Source organism: Propithecus coquereli, unplaced genomic scaffold (genome assembly GCF_000956105.1).
Source record: "Propithecus coquereli isolate 6110/MARCELLA unplaced genomic scaffold, Pcoq_1.0 Scaffold98, whole genome shotgun sequence".
NCBI classification, from domain to species: Eukaryota; Metazoa; Chordata; class Mammalia; order Primates; family Indriidae; genus Propithecus; species Propithecus coquereli.
Window position 1 is genome coordinate 4,793,678 of NW_012156173.1, and position 19,745 is coordinate 4,813,422.

The 19,745-nt window shown below is 33.7% G+C and overlaps 1 protein-coding gene across 1 annotated transcript in view; it reads right to left on the reverse strand.

Moving 5' to 3' along the window:
- Window positions 1-3,467: 3,467 nt before the first annotated feature.
- HBS1L (HBS1-like translational GTPase) overlaps window positions 3,468-19,745 on the reverse strand; it is a 24,460-nt gene continuing 8,182 nt past the window's right edge. The window contains exons 2-5 of the mRNA XM_012665226.1: window positions 17,787-17,852; window positions 9,991-10,116; window positions 6,846-7,040; window positions 3,468-5,644 (exon numbers count right to left, since the gene is read on the reverse strand). Of these exons, the coding sequence (XP_012520680.1) occupies window positions 4,176-5,644; window positions 6,846-7,040; window positions 9,991-10,116; window positions 17,787-17,852 (1,856 nt within the window). The 3' untranslated portion in view covers window positions 3,468-4,175. The remainder of the gene's footprint in view (window positions 5,645-6,845; window positions 7,041-9,990; window positions 10,117-17,786; window positions 17,853-19,745) is intronic.

Sequence of the window (19,745 nt, forward strand, 5' to 3'; positions counted from 1 at the left end):
TTATAAGTAGTAGGTGAGGAGAGAGGAATCAAGGACGAAGCTAGGTTTCTGGTTTTAGAAACTGGGGGATGGTAATACTAGTAATAAAGATAGGAAACAGGAGGAGGTGGCAGCTTGAATGAGGAAGACAAAGATGTCAGCTTTAGACGGTATAATGTTATATATGCCAAACTATAATAAATATAATTATGTATTTAAGTGCATATCTTCCCTCCCCCTTGATGGTAAGGATCACACCTTTGTTCATCCTGGAATATATACATCCTGCATCTAAAATGCTTTCCTTTAGTCATACGATATAAATCAGGAATCCCAACATCAGAAACATATGTACACTTCATCATTTTTTTGTTTTTTTTTTTTGGAGACAGGGATCTCACTATGTTGCCCAAGCTGGCACAAACTCCTGGGCTCAAGCAATCCTCCTGCCTCAGCCTCCCTAGTAGCTGGAACTACAGGCATGTACCATTGTGCCCAGCTGATCATTTCTTTTACCTTCCACTGTCATCTCTTCAATTACATTACCAATGTTCACCATAACCTATACTTTAATACTGTTTCTGTGTAAGTCCTAAAAAGTTAAAAGAATATATAAAATTTTACCCTGTGGAAAGGAAGAATTCTAAATGCTAATTATCTTAAAAGAAATTCTTCACAACCAGATAGTTTGTTTTTCTTTTTAATTTGTTTATAAAGACATAAAACAGTACCTTCAGCATAAATTAGTAAAAAAATCATTCAGACATATCAAATTTATATAGAAAACCCTGATGGGTAAATTATGTTTTCATATTTGATTTAAGAAAACCTCAGAATTATACTTTCTTTCAATGTAGCTTTTACAAAACACACATATACACTCAAAATGTGACAAGTTTTTTACAACCTAAAAATTAAAATTATAATATACAACTGCGTAAGCTAAGTTTTATGTAATTAAAAGTATACAGGTAAAAGAAAACTAGTATAGAAATCCCTATTAATCCTCCTTGTATAGTCAACATTATCTGTATTTATATATGTTCCACTGCTTATAAAAATAATAGAAAACAATTTCTAAGCTACTATAAAACTGATTTTATAACCAAATACAAAACTGAAAACTTAATTGATATAAAGTTCTTTCTCAATATAGGATTTGTACTTGTTTATTTGCAATGGTCCACAAATAGATTCTCGGTCAATTTAAAAGATAAATAATCACATAAGAATTCATTATTTTTCTCTATGACTGTGTTTATCTTATGTGCTTCCTTTTATATACAAAAAAGAGCACCTTACTAGTTTTATCCCTATTATGACAATTAGTTACATGACCTCCCACTGAGTAGTAAAAATTATTAATAAATATAAATCACTCAGACTAGTTATCACTACTTATATGAGAAGGAAAAGAGTAAAAGTTCAAGAAAGAAGAATTCAGAGCTAAAGGGAAGAAAAGAGGTTAAAATGCCAGTTTAGTAACTAGGAGAAGAGAAAAGGGAAAAGAAAAGGAAAGGAAAGTGTTCTGTACAGAAATGAAACCCTGGTTCTTGGCAATTAATTGTAAGAAGAACTATATCTAAAAGAGCCAACTAAAGATTTTAGAATGCAAAAGGACAAAACATTCATGAACATCAGATCTCTTAAAGAACAAAAATAGTGAAGAACAAAAACGATAATTTTTTAATGTATTTTATATCATTTAGAATGTAATTACAAATTATTTCTATTCCTAAGGTAAAATATTAATGTACTTGATGATAATGCAAATAAAAATGGCTCTGCATCTCAAAATTGATATTTGAACTGAAAAATAATAAAAACCAAAACGGCATACCTGAGCTACCAAGACAGCAGGCAATAAACAGCAGCTAGTGCAGAATATGCACTTAGTGTGAACAGTATCATCACAAGGAGTATATTCAAGAACGAGCAAGCACTCATCATTTTACCAAGGGCCAATGGCCAAGGCACTCATCTTTTTACCAAGGGCCAATGGCGAAGGGTAGAAGGAGGAGTGGTCTTCTTGGTTCCACCCTCAGAATCTCAGAGACTGTGACATTCGCTTGGTGAACAAGGGCAAATGCTTATCATGCCTGACAGGCCCAAAGCCAAGACACGGGAAATAGGAAGCCTGGAAACCTATTTAAGATACTATTATTTCCCTTATCACCCTGTAATACATAATTTTATTCCCCACAAAAATAATCTCATAAATGGTAGTTACAATCCTTATCCAAAGGGAGATTCAGTTCACTCTATAAGGTCTGCTATATGGCTTTAAAAGTATTGTATTTTCACTCGAAAATTACTTTGTTATAAAAGAAGGTAAAATAATAGTGCCACTATTCAACTATAATATAGGTTAAATAAGTATTCGTGGATTCATGTGCAAAGTGGACCACTTAGGTAGCAATTAATCGGAATTATTATTAGTTAAAAACTCTTAGAATATATTATAATTCACTTCTAAATTGGAGACTGCCTACATATAAATCTAGTTGATGAGTCATCTACTATAGTTCAAAATTACTAAAATGTTTAATAAAGGTTCAAGACTAGAAAAACAAACTCAGCAGTTGGGGTAATTCACATTTTAATCAATCAGAAAGTATAGCTTGGGTTTTATATGATCTCCTAAGTATCAGTATTATGTGCATTGAAATATGCAGTTAAAAACAAAACCTGAAGACATTACAAGAAATCAAAAAGTATTTGCTTATTTATAACAATGAAGACATAATGCCATTTTAACTTTTCCCAACAAAATACTGAATATAAAAACATCAGAAAGAGCTAAAAATTTTGGAATGTCTTTCTGAAAATAAACAGAAACAAGAAGTGAACAAAAAAGAATTACCATATGTATAGTGAAGTAGCTCTGGGAGAAAAATACTTCTTTACAGGGAAAAGGCCAGCTATTTTATTTTCTTTAAGAAGTAACATTATAGATACTGCTGTATTTTTTTTGGCAAGGAATACTAATAATATCTGCATCATTTCACGCAAAAGACCATAATTTCTAATTAGCAATTTTCCTTGGTATTTTCTAGAAAGTATGAATTCAAGATGGTCAGATGTTATTCTTAGCATTAATAATTTCGTTCTATTGATTTCCTTCTCTAAGGCAGTAGTTCTCAAGCAGAAGTATCCATCAGATTCACCTGGGAATCATTTTGAAAATACACATTCCCAAGTGCCATCCCTCAGAGATTGATTCAGCACATCTGGAGTGAAGACACAGTATCTGTCTTGAAATAATTCCCCCAGTGATTATGATTGCTAGTGAAGGATCACTGCGTTAAAGGATTAGTTACCCACCTATTCTGCTCACTAGGCTCTTATTTGATCCACCTTTGCTGAAACTTTGTCACTGTAGGGCACACAGCTGTCAGTAGCAAAAAGGAAAACTCCACATTTCATTACTTATTGTAAAGAAAAAGAGAGATCTGGTAAAATATCTATTTGAAGAACATGCAACCATACTTGACAACACTTCCTATATATTTATTTTAAGGGGTACATTTAGGACAACTGTTTTGAAAATGTATAAAAATAATTCATGTATTAATCCAGTTTCTATATTTACATGGTCCCTTAAAAGATTTTTATATTATCATCATCATCAAAAATGTACTTCAACAACTTCCAAGGTACTCTTAAAAGTCAGGAATTTTAAGATTTTCTAATAGGAAAATTTTAGTATTTACCTGCAGAAAAATAATGAAACTCGGAATGATATCAGTACTATTTGAATATATAATGTCTCAGCTATGCTATGCCACATAAGAATAATCTTGATACTAAACTATAATAATCCCAAGTGCTGGCATTTTTGTTTAAGAACAAAGCACAAAAATATTTCATAGAAAAAAAATCTCATCATAAAAACTTATAAAGTTGAATGCTTCAAATAAAAATATCTGAGGTTTGATTTTACAATATCAAGTTTTCATATGCACTTTGTAAACATATACTCATTATAGGCCATCAACTTAAAGTCAGTAATCACTAAAAGATTGTAAAAAAAATTTCAGTGCAAAACTACATACCAACTGAAGTTGTTATCAACTGACTTAAGACAATTTTAATATAAAAATCACAACTTGAATCCCACAATATAAAGTGACCCTATAAAGACTTTAATTACAAGTAAAAAGCTCTACAACAGTAATCAAGTTTTCCTTTTGTTACTATTCTCTAGTAAATGCTTTCTTTTGATTAGCTTTTACAATGTCATCAGGAGATGCTGATTTGAAGTCAAATGGTGTTATTGCTACAAGAGGACTTATTTCTTTGTCCTTTATGTCTTGAACTTGTCTACTATAAAGAAAAGTCTTATAGAGGTCAAAGGTGCGTCGCTTACAGCTTTTCAGTGGGTAACGAAGACACAGTGTTGAAGCAAAAGCTGAAGGTCTAGCAGCAAGGGCCTTGGTCCAAGAGAGAGAAAAAGGTGGTTTCCTAGTCAAAGACCCTTTATTGTTTTTCTTAATTTCCTTAGGAAAATTGGAATTTTTCCCTAACTTTGAATCTGGAACTTTAGTTCCTGATGCTGGAGCAACTGATTGTTCTACTAAAAGCTTTGGAGCAAAATCTGGGGTTTTTATAAGGACGCTAAGATCAATATTTGAGTCTATTCCAGGAGACCTCATTTCAGATAAACTGAGCTCAAAGGAATCTTTTTTAATCTGAGAGTTGTCTACATCAATCGTTTCTGCAATCAAATCAGAAAGTGACAAATTCTCAAGGTCTCTTATGGGAGAAGCTTTATGAAATGCCAAAGATGACAGAGATCCTGTTAATTCTGATATTCCAGCTGAAGACTGAGAGCGATTTGCTAATTGTGACAGGGGAAAGGATCCCAAACTTAGATCTGTAAAACTGGCAGATGACTGGTTACAAAGATCAGATAAAGTAAAGCATTGGCTTAGATTGTTTTCTTTGTGTTCCTGAAACAGTTCAGCTAGGGATGGACTTTCACATTGGAAAAACTGCAAGTTGTCATTTTTTAAAATGTAATTCTTGGCACCTTGTTCACCTAAAGAAACACTTCCAATTTCAGTCTTTTTACTAGCATTTAAATTATCAAGAGTTGTATTTTCCAATGAGCTAGTTAAGTGCAAAGGATTATTTGAACTTCCTAAACTGTTTTGTACTGGAATGTTTTGGAAATCAGACAGTGAATTGTTTTGAACAAATAAAGAATTATTCAGTGTTGTGTTCTTTGTCATTAAGGACTTTAAATCTGGTATTTCTTTGAATGCAGAATCATCTTTGGAAACACATTCAGATGCCTGAGATCTTAACAAATCACCATCTACATTCTTTGAAAGCAGACCTTCGGGACTACCTGTGGATGATAATCTGACTGACGGCTGATATTTACAAGAATCTCTTGGCATATCATGAATTAGGTCAGCTAGTGAAAGCTCTTTTGTTAACTTACATGATTCTAGTTTCTTTTCACTTTTAGGTCTGTCAAGTTTCTTTTTTCTATGAAGTAAATAGTGACTTGGAACTGAAGAATTATGATATGATCCATATTTTGCTACTGAGCTAGAACAATCAAAGGGTTTGCTACTATAATCCAAATGATTTGCTGATTGAGGATAAGAACTTTCAACATTATCAGCTGAAACTTCAGAGGAAGAAAATAAGACTCCTTACCTTACAAGAGCCATTAGTTTTCAGATGAATGGTTGACATATGCAGAAGACAGTCACCGCAACCAAAAGGAAACATGAAATGAGGCATTTAATTACTAAATGCTTCTTTTGATTATGACATGAAAAAAGTGATACTTGATCATTATTAAACATTAAGTGAACACTAAAAAACAATAAAGGAATATTACCTTCCTTAACAATCTAAAGTAACCATCATACTTTGTTCACTGATAAACAACAAAGGTGTTAAGTATCAAGCCAGTCAATGTTCTAATTTTCATGAGTTTAACAAAGTAAGGTTTTAACCGTAATTAAATTATAGTCAGGATTATCTCAAACTCAAAACTTCTAAAAAAAAAGAAAAAGAAAAAAGCACTAGGTTCATTTTCTCCTGTATTTTAATGAAAACAAACAAGCAAACAAATAACACCCTGTAATTTCTACTGCAATCTAGGAAACACTATTATCACAAGATGACATACTACAGACTCATTCCCATAATCGTTAAAAGTATGCATCTGTGCCTCCCCACCCCTCCCCAGAAAACTCTTATTTCATGGTAACAGACTGTACTCAACCTTGCAGTAGCAAAAAATCTAGCCCACAGGTTACAAGAAATACTGACCTACTTAACAAATCACCATACTCATCCTGACAGATACCAACCAATTAATATAATGGTACCACCTCATCTCCCCTCTTTTGTCCACTAAATTCCAAATTTAATACCAAATCCTACAAATTTAAAATTAAATATCTGCCTATAAAATGCAAGAATAGTATAATTATGATACTTACATTTAATGATATTTAAATAAAATGGAATTATATTAATAATATAAGGAAAAAGGGATTTTTAACATTAATTGGCTGGCTATTCCATTTCCTATTTCATTGGAGTTAAAAAACAATAAAAAGTTCTCTAAGCTATCAGCAAGAAAAAAAAAAGTCTTGTGTTGTTTTATCTGATCTTATTTCCACTATGTTCTATTAGATATGAAAACAAGTAGTGAAATAACCGAAAACCAAGGTGTAACAGAACACTCATCTTAAAAATTCACAAACTAGAAGATCAACTAATAATAATCAAGAGTTAACTGTAACATGCAAGATTTTAACAGCTCAAGCAAATTAAATTTTTTCTTAAAAGCTCAAACACTATGTAAAACAACTAAAAGAGAACAAGTAAAGGCATACCTTTTTCAGTCCTTCCTGTAAATATTGTTCCCTCACTTTTGTCCTTAAAATTCTGCATGTTATCTTGTTCCAGAACCACTGACAAAGCCTTCTGCACATCAAACTTGTTCTTCAGAACTGCTTCAACCAATATTTCATCTGGCACAGCATCGCCAAGTACCTCTCTCATGTGATCCAGGCATGAATAAAGACGAGCTAAAACAGACAATGATCAAAAGCTATACTAAATGGTGCCATGAAAGAACCCTCAATCTTCAAAACTGATAAAAAGATTTGAAACAATACTAGAATATTCAACTCTCCTTTCTCCTTGGCAAAAATTATGTATAATGATCATATTTTTTATCTATAATATACCTATCTTCCCTTACCACAGTTACAACTTCATTGATTAAGAAATCACTAGAATACATGTCTCCTGAATAATAATGACTAATGATTTTAAAAAGTGTAAATTATATATACAAATAGCTATTTTCAGTCAATGATAAAAGTCTCTTGAATAATATTGACTAATGCTTGAAAAAAATGTAAATTGCACAGTATATACTAATACTTATTTTCAGTCATCAAGGATGACAGTATCTGCACTGATCATTTTAGACATGTGCAAAAGGAGGGGAGAGTGTGGGACTATTTCTAACTTGTTAGTGAACCCAGTTAATGACTAAGTCTATTTCTTACATTTCTTAAATTACTACTTTTCTTTTAGGCTAACTTCAGTTTTTCCCAGCCAACTAAACCATCCTTAATGGCTTTTAAAAAATGGCCAAGAAAAGCTAATATAAAAATGCCATAAAAACAAGGACATCCAGTAGATTAAGAGGAGGATGTTCATTTTTAAAATAAAAAATTTAAACCTGGAATTATCTAAACTGCTTATGGATCTTAATTTTCTGATAACTGTTATCTTTAAAAAGTAATTATTAATTAATATTAATTAGTGATACGAAATCCATGAGAGCCAACACTACCTTTGTATCCTTAGAACCTAAAACAGTACCTGGTATCTAGGGGCCAATAAATAAAAATGAATATATTCATTTATATTTGTATAACACTTGACAATTTCCACATTACTTTTGTATGTATTCATTTTGTAACCCTCATAACACTATGGGCTAGACATATCAGGCAAATTCTAACTTACAAAGATGAGATTGAAAATTATGGCACTACTAAGTTAGCAATAATCAAAACAGAACTGAGGTTTTCAGACTCTCTACTCCACAAAACCATTTCATAGAATGAAATTTTTTTTTAATTTCAAAATATTAAGGGGGTACAAAAAAATATGGAATACTTTGCAAATTTGTGTGTCATCCCTGTGCACAGGGACCATGCTAATCTTCTCCGAATCATTCCAATTTTAGTATATGTGCTGCCAAAGCAAGCACAAAATGCAATTTATATTGAATTTTACATACTTACATGTTGAACAAGGAGACTACTGGCAATATCTTTATTGCTTTAAAAAAATTTATTTGATGCTTTTTCCCATTGCTCTATTTTTTAATTATTAAAAATAAATTCCTCAAATATTTGAGCAATTCTGCTTTGATTCAATCCAAGATTAATTTTAAAAGGCTAGTAAGCTATGCTGGAAAAATAATACCTGTTTGAAAAAATACATGAATTACTGAAACTGGAAAGAATACATAGCATAGCTAGCATCAGGGCCTCTTCTAATTATAGGAACTATTTTCTACACATAGACAAAGAGGCAGTACAGTAAGGGGGTTAAAAGTAGAGGTTATGGAATTAGGCTGGCTTGGTTCACATCCTACTGCCACTTACTAGCTGGTACAATCTCAGGCAAGTTACTGCTCTGTGTCTCATTTTCTTCCCCTGCAAAATGAAGACAACTGCCCTACCTCATAACGTTGTCAAGATTAAAGATGCTAACACTTAAACAGTATGTAGAATAGTACCTGGAGAGTATTTAGTAAAAGTTAGCTACAATCATTATTATTGTCATCATGCAATTACTTACATGTGTCAGGTTGGAATGATTAACTTTCCTTCTCAAACATAACTCTGAATTTCACAACTCCTTTATCAGTGTCTACCAAAGCATAGCAGAAGGACAAGACTTCTACTCCGCTCCTACCCTCTCAACCCACAAAGTTAACTATTAACACTTTCTTTAAAAATACAATTAAATACTATTGAGAATTTCACACAGCCTCTCATCTTCAAATTTTTATCCAGATTTTCAAATGTATATGCGGAGTTGATAAATTCGTTTCATTTCTTCTGTACCTATTGTTTGCCTTTCTGCTTTCTAATTTTGTATATTTATGCTTTCTCTCCATTTTTCTCGATTTGCTAGCAGCTGGTATATAGTTTACTGATTCATTCAATAATCAGCTCCCAGATTCATAAATTTCTTTTTCAAATTAATTATTATAAATTTTCAATTTAAAAACATTTATAGAACAAAGCCACACTCCAGACAAAAAGCAAAGTGGCTCAGCCCTGCTATCAACAGATGACATTACTATTATACCTGGCCATTTTAATTCTGCTATCAATCTATGGCTTGAGCAATGTCATGTTTGAAACTTATTTATAAAAGAAGAAAGCCAAAATATAAGTATCTTTGTTAAAATGTTTAAGAGATTTGAAAATAAGCAAATTCAGAACCAATGTCATTACCATTTACAAGTTCTATCTTGAAACTTAATTTACACAGATAATAATCAGGACACTTGTATAGTGCTACTTTAGACTTCAACTTTTTTTTTTTAAACCTTTTGGAACCAAACATCTTTCTAAGTAAAGGAGTTTCTGCATTCTAATCATAAACTCTACACAGAGTTTATTAAATAAATAGTCTTAAAAAGTTCCTATAACAAATCACTGAAGTTTTTCTCCTACGGAAAAAATGAAAGAATAGGACAGTTCAATCAAAAATTCTAGTTACTAAACAATAGCCACACAATCAACTTTTCAGCCATATAGTTAAATACACACTTCATACAACATACTTAATAAACAAATTTTTCCTGAAGATATAAGATACGTTTGTATCATTAGTCTATAGTCATTGTTATGAACAATCATGATAAAACTGATAAATTCTGGTGTATTTGGTTATTAATCATTTTCAGGTAAGAAACAGATACACTATTTTTTGCTATACCTTGATCAATTCCACTTAGCTGATGGTTTGAAAGAGAATTAGAAGACTCTTTTAGATCTTCATAATCATATTCTTCTACAGGCTCAACAGAAGGTTTGTCACGTCGTGAGTAAATAAACTGAGCAGCTAGAATATAAAATGATCAAAAAATGCTGTAGTATAGCCATTTCCCATTTACTTTTTTTTTTTTTTTTACAAAAGTTAAAGTAAAAATTAAAGATTCTGATCTACCATCTACAGTTACCCACATTCCATAACAATGGACGAAATAAAAAACAATCTAAGATAAAACATATCATACCCAAAATCCTGCTCAAATGTCCCAATGTCCTTACTATTTATTAATCTCTTATAATGTTCTTTCTTCTTTCCCCCAATCTCCAAGACCATTCTACTGAGCTTATTTTCTTCTTGGTTTTCAAATCTACCTTTCCTAGTATCTCATCCTTGCCTACTATTCTGTGTTCCCTGAAATTTTCTCTTCTTTAGTACAAATATTTCAAACCATATATCAAACTTAATAATTTACATAATTAAAACACAAGATTAATTTTCACTTCCCAAGGAAATGATAATTTTGCCTGAATCCAAGAGTTCACTGAAAACAGGTCTTAACCTTTGAATAACTCATAATTTCAATCATATACTAACATTATAAATTAGTGTCATATACCCAACTTTGACTTTCAGATATCTGTGCTACACTGTAATAGTGGCAGTGTCATCTCAATATATATAACTGGGTATTATATATTTCATTAAAGGAAGGAAAGGTAGATTGTCAAGGTGCCAATACATGCCTAAGTATCATAAAACAAATACAAGTGAGCAAAGGAGAAAATCATAAGTCATGTGCAAATACTGATGCTTCCACCTCTGTTGGATGGCCACAAAACTCAAACCTGGAGACTGTTCAATTATGAAGGAATACAACTAAAGAATGACAGAAATATTAATATAACATTCAAAAGGCAAGGTATTATTAGGGGTTTTACACTATTTAGCTTTCTGTAAAAGCACAAACATGTTAAGTCCATTGACTTTTGTACATGTTATCAGAAGACATTATTTATTTTTAAAACTACATTCAAAATTTATAGATAACACATAAAATATAAAGCCACGTGTCGCTCCATGAATTAGTATTAAACGTGTTTGGGGACAGGATCTGTCTTAGGAGTTTTACAGAGCTTTGCCCTGAAGGAATAGGTGAATGTGCTGGTTTGCATTTCGAATGCTGTCATACTCGGAAGGGTGTCTCTGAAAGGCAGTAGTGGCTGTATCCCACGAGGTGCCGCGTTTCTCAGACCTAAAGAATTGGATTTGCTTTGTAAAGCACAAGCGAATCTGTCAAAAACTATAGGCTGAGAGCTGACAATGGAGTGCCTTCCGGAACAAACAGCTTCCCGGAAAGGACAGCTTCCTGAATGGCTAAAAGCAAAGCTTTTGTTTAAACCACTCTAGACTACCTGTCTCCATTCACGATAACCTAATAAACATGGAGCTTACATATCTCTGTTTAACCCCTCTGTTTAAATGATAAACTTACCTTAGAATTTAGAAATTAACCTTTGAAAGACTTTGTAACCGTTTGCTCACGTAAATAGAATTAGTTAAAGAATCTGTAGAAGCCTTCTGTAAAAGCCTTTTGAAAATCTGTTAACCTGAGAGATACTACCTGTTGTTATGTAAATCTGTTACCCCTGACAATTGTTTACTATTTTCTATAAGTTACCATGTAAGACCTCATTTGGGGCTTTTTGAGACCAACGTAGAGGTCCGAGCCCCCTGAGCTCCCGCTTTGCCTATAATCTTTATAAACTTATAAAACTATATCTTTGTCTCAGTGTATTCTTTTATTTCTTCCATTTTCCATTTCTCTCTATTATTTTCTTATCCCTTGCAACTCTACCAAAGGGACCCGGTTTTTTGCAGGGAACACTGGCCACGTTCCCCGCAGCCACGGCCTATGTGTAACACTTACACTCAGAAGGCCACAGCGTAAGTATGTTCTAATCATTGTATAAGTCAATGGCCTTAAAGATTAGCAGAGAAAACAAAAGAAAAAGGTAATGACATATTTTAAAAGCCAAATGAGTAATACAGATAACAAGTGCTGTGGAAGCATAGAAAATTAAGTAAGATTATAATAAAGGTTATAATAAAGGAGGTAAGAACATAGGAAAAGCTGAAGAAGTGGAAGAAATCTTGAACAAGGAAAACAGAATAAGAGAAATACAGAGCAGTTGCGATAATTGAATCTAATCTACTATGATGCATGTTTCCTTAACACAAATTAGTTCATACTAATTGGTAAACGGCAGAACGATGAGGGTATAACATTGAAGATGCTTTAGGTTATGAAAACTTTTCTCCCAATACTTCAATGTTTTGTATCACACCACGTAACAGCAACAGATACAACGAAGATACACTAACACGAACCATAGAGGAATTTGCCTCCTCTTGTGCAAGGAGACCATAATGCTGGTGTTATATTAATAGTCAGCATGGCTAAACAGTAGAAAGAGATATCTTATTTCATAAATTCTCTAAGAGGATCACTTTTTTTCACATATTAAAATCTTGAAATTAGAGATGTGTCTTATAGTCAAATGGCATCTTAGCATTATATAATACTTAGACTGGCAGCCTTTTGTTTTAAAGCAGTCCATGAAATAATATGCCTTACAATCCATAGCATCTTAGATTTAAAAAAATGTGGTAGTACTAAGAAATATAAATTGGTCATTTTCTGCCTGGTGATTTACAAATTGCTTTCTTGGCTTTAACAAACTATATTCGGTTTAGCCTAAAAGTAACAAATATACTTTCCCCAACTTCCTCTCATACGTATGAACTGTGAGAAAGAAACCTAAGACAAATCAAAAACTTAAGTGAGGCATGAAATCAGATGTTTCTCTCAACAAGTTTCACTAGAAAATATTGACAGGGAAGAGGAAGTTCTCAATGTACAGGCTTCTACTCTACCTCCTAGGAGTTACTTTTTCCTGCGGGGTTTTCCTACTACCCGCCCCCACACCTACCACCCCACCCCCTCACCAACACACACACATAAATCCAACTCAGAAACCTATACTGTGGCCACTCTTTTGGCAGTAGTAATGGTTGTGTTTGCCTGGGAGGGACGAAGGTAGAAAAACTCCTCCAGCAAAAATAAAAATAGCAACTGAGGGGAAAAGTAGTCTAAATCTTTGAAATTGAAATGAGAGCTCAAAAAGCAAGAGATACAATAAAAATGGAGAGAAAAGCAATAGTGAGAAAATGGATAAATACAGAATGTTATTCCCTAAAATTGTAAATCACAAACTTTGATGGAAGTGCTTTCTGAAAAAATGGACACCCACAGTAATTTTTTACATTTAAGGCATTTTGATAGACATAAAAGTTAAAAGAATTCAAAACCTTACTCCAGAAACTACTTAAAATTGTTTCCTAAACACCTTATAATAAAAATCATATGAGGCACTCATTAAAGATAAAGCTTTCTATGCTTCTTCCCCTGATTAAGTGGTACTGGAATGGAGCAGGAAATTTGTATTGTTAAGAATCACTCCCAGCTGATTCACATCAGGGAGGGTTAGGAAATACTGGTGTACAAGTTTCCCCTTTCTTCTGTCCCACCTGTAGTCCACTGTAGAACATCATCAGATACCTGCCCAAAATGCTACCCTCCTTACTCAAAAACCTCCACTGAGTGGACACTACAAACAGAAAATTAAAAACTGTCTTCCACAATTTGGTTCCCATTTCCCTTCCTAGCCCTCTTTCCTGCTTCAATTTGCACTAATCCTGGCAGTCTCCCAAATCAAGCCTCACTTAGAGGACACTGCTTAAGCAATGTTGTTTCCTATTCCTGGAATGCCATTCTTGGTTACAAATTTACCAGCCCCAATCCCACACCTCCTTCCAGAAGCCTTCCCAGACTCCTTCAGTCAGGATTATTTTATTTACCCACCACACTACTATAGCAAGCTATTTGAACAAGAGTTTAAACAAGCTATGGTATACCAAAATAATTTATAAATTTATTAGAATAGGGTTTTTCTTACACATAAATTGATGCTCAATAAAAGTTCTAAATTGGAATGAACCAAATAAAGATTATTTCTAATCATATTAGTTGAAATGAAATACATAACCATTGAAATAAAGTTTAATATATAGGCTCTTTTGTACTCTTTCAAGATAGATTCAATACTCAGTATCAAAGTCAATCTTTCTAAAAGAAATTTAAAAAGTTAACATTTAGAAAATGCCTTTCCATCAGGAAAACCGGGCTTAATAGAATTCAAAAAAATATACATGTACTGGTGAATTTTAGAGAGAAATTCCTATTAATTGGTAAAGTCACTCAATTATCAGATTTCATTACACCATGAGTATGATTGGCTGGCTCTTCCACATTAGCTGCTTCTTTAAGAACAGAAAGTATTTTTCTAAAACTATTCATTTTTTATTGAAAATTACTTAGAGAATATACTACTAAAGAAGAATAAGTTTCTGATCTGTTGTTACTATTTTTTTAAATGTTTTGAAAAATAGAAAATTCAAAGGCACATGCTTTTTTTTAAAAATACCAGTTTGTCACAGAAGAAACTCAAACCATCCAACCATCTCCTGCTTTGATAACGTTGGTTGACTTCTTGGTGTGTACAAAAGCAACTCAGAGTCAAACTGTCTTGAATACGAACACATGCAAGACATACATCAGGAGCTATGAGAAACACGCAGATAAACTCTGATCCTGTCCTCTAGAAAGCTAGGCCATAAATGTGTATCTCAGAAAAACACCCTCTGAAGATCTGACTATGTGTACCATTAGCTCATTACTCAAGATAAAGTTATTTATCCAGATAAGCCTAGATAAATGACTACATTAACCTGCAATACTAGGGTGTCTTTCAGTAATACCTCTCTCTATGAAGGGTTCTACTCTTAAGCAAGCTATATTCAACAACTTCCAAATCCTATAAACTTCAACTCCTATAAATTTTTTCTTTACCTTGAAATCCAATGCTACCACTCTTGTCCTACACAAACTGTTCTCAATGCATATCATAGTATAACCTAGTGGACTTGTTAAAACAGCTGCTGTGCCTCACTTCCAAAGTTTCTGACTCTTGGGTGCGGCCTCGAATATTATATTTCTAATAAACTCTCGAATGCTGCTGACAGTTCAGGGACCATACTTTGAGAACACTGTCCCAAAATAACCTCATGTCCTTTAGATAAATACATATAATAGTTTCCTATCTAGTCTGCCTATATGCATTCAAGTAGCACCTTTAATGTACTCTCTACCATGTAGATTTTAAAACTCAAATTTAACATTATACCCACATCATCATCTCAGTTCCATGAACATGCCATGCTCTCTATTGTGCTTATTAGAATGTGAATGATGAGGATAGTGCTACCAGACATCACTTTATCACCTTTAAAATTTACGTTACCTAGTCAACTGTGATGCTGAATTGTAGGAACCCCAAAGAGCAAGCACCTATGAGGTACCTTGGAAAATGTGAAATTTGTTTTATTCCTAAATCCTTACAAAATGCCTTCTTTTGAAGCCCTGAATAAGGAGCTTTAAAGCAATTAGGCCGTTTCTCAACTTCTAACCTATCATTCTTTACTCAGCTTTGTGATGCTGGGGTGAAGTCTCTGAAAAACGCATTTCTTCTTGGACACCTGGCTCCCTCTTAAGATCAAGGAAGGAGATGCTAAAGGGAGACTAGAAGACTGAAGAAGGAAGGCACACATTGCTTCCTTTTTGCTTCTTGTTCCAGTCAGTGTCACCCTAGCAACACTTCACCTTGCAGAAGCAGTTTGCTCCAGTAAATAGCAATTAATATGCATTTTCAGTTTTTCCAAAACTCTCAGAACCGCTTCAACTTGCCTCTTTGCTCCCCAGACACCATGACAAGCCAGTAGGCTGGAATACCCTCTTCAAAAGACTGAATTCCAGCTTCAAAGGGACTCTTCAGAGGCACCAGCATCAGTCACATAGTGCCTTCCTCTCCAGAGGTCTGAGTCCCAGCTCACAATCCCTCCTATAAACTTCAGAGGCAAAGCAGCAAAGCAGAACCCTCCTCTCATGGTCTAAGTCCCAGCTCCAGGCAGCCCTCACAAGTTTCTAAGACATCGGTTTCAACCTTGTCCATTTATTCCCATAAGCACTAGGGATGGCAAATGCTTCTTGAAGTTACTACCTTCTTGATATTCTGGTTGTCCTTTTTGAATTTTTTAGTTCTGTAACACCTGGTTAACAACTTTTCATATTAAATTCTCTGGTAAAATAATAGGTGCAATTTCTATCTCCTAACAGAATATTGACTTATAACAGTGAAACACTAAAGGAAGAGAGGCCATGATTAGCTAAATGAGGGAAGTACTTGACCTGAAGAACATGCCTACAAATAAACAGCAAGATGCATTTCAAAATAACAAGTAACAGGAAAAAAGGTGACAGAGTAGATAGGATAAGACAACTTCTGGAGCATCCATGCCTTTATAAAGAAAAACAAATTATAAAAGTTAGAAGGAACATATTTGGTTTTCAGAGGATAAAAATGGGATTAAAGCAGGTACAGTTTATAGGACAGCCCAGCAGACTATAAGGTAATTAAGACAAGGAGGATGTCTTAGTTCATTCAGGCTACTATAACAAAATGCCATAAACTGGGCAGCTTTCAAACAACAGAAATTTATTTCTCACATTCAGAGGCTGGGAAGTCGAAGATCAAGGCAGACTCTGTCTGGTGAAGGCCTGCTTTAGAGCTCACAGACAGCACCTACTTGCTGTGTCCTCACATGATAGAGGGGTGAGGGAGTCTCTCTGGGACCTCTTTTTTAAGGGCACTAATCTTTAGTAGGGATCTGCTCCATGACCTAATCACCTCCCAAACACCCTACCTCCTAATGCCATCACCTTGGGGATTAGAATTTCAACATGTGAATTTTGGCACAAACATTCAGATCATAGCAGAGGACTTTGATGGAAATGTTAATTATATTAACCTTTAAACTTGTGGAAAATGAGTTTTATGAATTATATTTATACAATACCTAATTACAGGTAAATTGTACCCCTTCTGTATGCCATACTAAAATTTAGCAGGCATTTTAACCAATTGTATATATAGTAGGCTGAAATTTAAAGACAAATACATCATTAGAGAAATGAGAGAAAGATTGGGATCAAAGACTCAGTCTTTGCTGAAAGAACGTATGAATCTCTTCCTTATAAGGTGCTAGAGAAGAAATCTCTAGGTATATGAGCTAAAAGATGCAGCTCTAATGTGGAATCATATAGAAACTTGAACTCTAATCCCTCTGTGGCTCCATCAGAAATCTGAACTATATGTATTTGGTTTATTTACCAAACTGTTTAACAGTAGATAAAGTACTATATAAAGGGAATCATTTCTGAAGAATAGCACAAATAAATAAATAAAAGTCTATGCATAACACCTCAATGTTTCTAATATCAAAAAGATACTCAGGGAAATAAAATTAATGGCTGCCTGACTCCAGAGGTTTTAGAATTTCATTATTGACTAAATCACTGGTTTAGTACATTTTGATTAACTGTATGTTGCAAAGAATATTGGAAAAACCACAGTCTTCAGAGTTTTCTTGAGATTGTTTAAATGATGGAATCAAAAGTATTTCATTCATGGGAAAAGAAATTATTTTATATACCTTTAAAAATTAACATATAATTATCTTTTTAAATGTTACATATTATAGTCTCATGGAAAACTAAAATTCACCTGTTGATGGAGAAATACAATAATCATCCTCTACAGACTGGCCATAGAGATCATCATCTTCAAAATCTAAAATAAAAACAAAAGAGATAAATTCATTTACAAGTTCTTTTTATATTGATGTATTTGAATTCCCTCCAAAACAAATTATTCATCAAAATTAAAGAAACCTGGAATATCTACTTCTCAAAAAAATTCGAAGAATTTCACCCACAAAGTAAGTAATTTACTAACATTCTATATTTATAAAGACATACATGGTTCTTGAGTTTTTAAGCTAATTGGGTTTTATTGAGTTTTTCCAAGTTTTCACCTCATGTGATTGAAAAATAATAATCCTATAGACCTACAGTCTCCAACCCTAGGGCCACAGCCTGGTAGCAGTCTGTGGCCTATTAGGAACCAGGCTGCGGGGTGCCTCTGCCTCCCTCTCTCTCGCCATCCATGGAAAAATTATATTCCATGAAACTTAGGAACTGGGCTGCACCGCAAGAGGTGAGCTGCGGGCAAGAGAGCAAAGCTTCTTCTGTATTTACAGCCACTCCCCATTGCTTACATCACTGCCTGAGCTCCCACTCCCAGAAAAATTGTCTTCCACGAAACCAGTCCCTGGTGCCAAAAAGGTTCGGGACCGCTGCTATAGTCAATATATTTGAATTGTCTTTCCAGTGTTGACAAAAACCTGAAATAAGCCATCTATCCATTTTTTTCTCCAAGTGCCCTCTATAACCTAAAGTACTGACTAGCACACACAGTAGATCATGAAAGTAATTTTTCTTCATGTAGAGCTAGGTAACCTCTAATAAACCACCTTATCCTAAATTCCCTTGTGCTCACTCCCTACTGACTAGAATATGCTCTTTGCCCGTATTTTCCTAAGGGTATTTCTTTCTCCTAATTAAGATTTCAGCTCAAATATCACCTCTTTGCAGAAGTCTTCCTCTGACCATTCTGGGTAAAAACACCTTTACCCTCTAGAACACTCCTCCAATTTACAGTATTGTCTTCAAAGCACTACACCTGTTTCACTCCATGAGTCCATCAGCTTCTTCAGGGTAAGACTTGGTTTAGCCAACTACCTGGCACATAATAACACTTGGCACTAAATTAATATTTGTTTTGTTATAAATTAATGAACCACACTAATTAAAACTAAAAACCCACAAGGAACGTAAATATATTTACATAAATGTATTTACTCATTCATTCAACAAATACTTAACACCATGCCAGGGTCTATTAGAGACACCAGCTCACTACTGTTCAACTCTTTCCCAGCTCTTTCCAAAGCTAAAGTCTGACAAGGAACAGACAAGAAAATGGGCAATTATAAAAACATGTGACAAGTACTCAACATGAGAAATACAGAGCAATTTAGGAACACACACAAACAACAAAGCAAGAATTAGGAGTGAGATGGCTAGAGAAAGATCCCCAGAATATCCAAACCAATTCCAAAGACAGAGTTAGTTAGTTTCTGAGGGTATGCATGCAGCAAGAATGGCATGCTCAAAGGCTGAGAAATACTTAAGGCAGAGAAAGATTACATAAATGCTACTATTGGATAAAAATAGTAACATATTATTGTTATAGTGTAACATTCAATAAATTATTAGATCACAATCATGAGTTAATAAGTAATTTATGGTCACTCACAAACAAAATATTTTTAGATATTAAAGACAACATGAACCTTTTTTTACTTGGTCATTTTTTCAATACTGAAATTGACCCTAAAATGTTGAAATATAAAAAGTTGAAGAGAATTCTTTCCTGTGATCTTTACAAAGTGGTTCGTTTCCTCAATAAAATGTTGGAGTATTTACTACATGTAAGAACACTGTGGCAGCTGCTAGAGTAAATATAAAAGTAAAGTATGGATTTTTGCCTTCCTGGGGCTTTTAAATCAGTAGCTGAGGCAGTCACGTAAAGACTATCTAAATTACTGAGAAAAACAAAGTA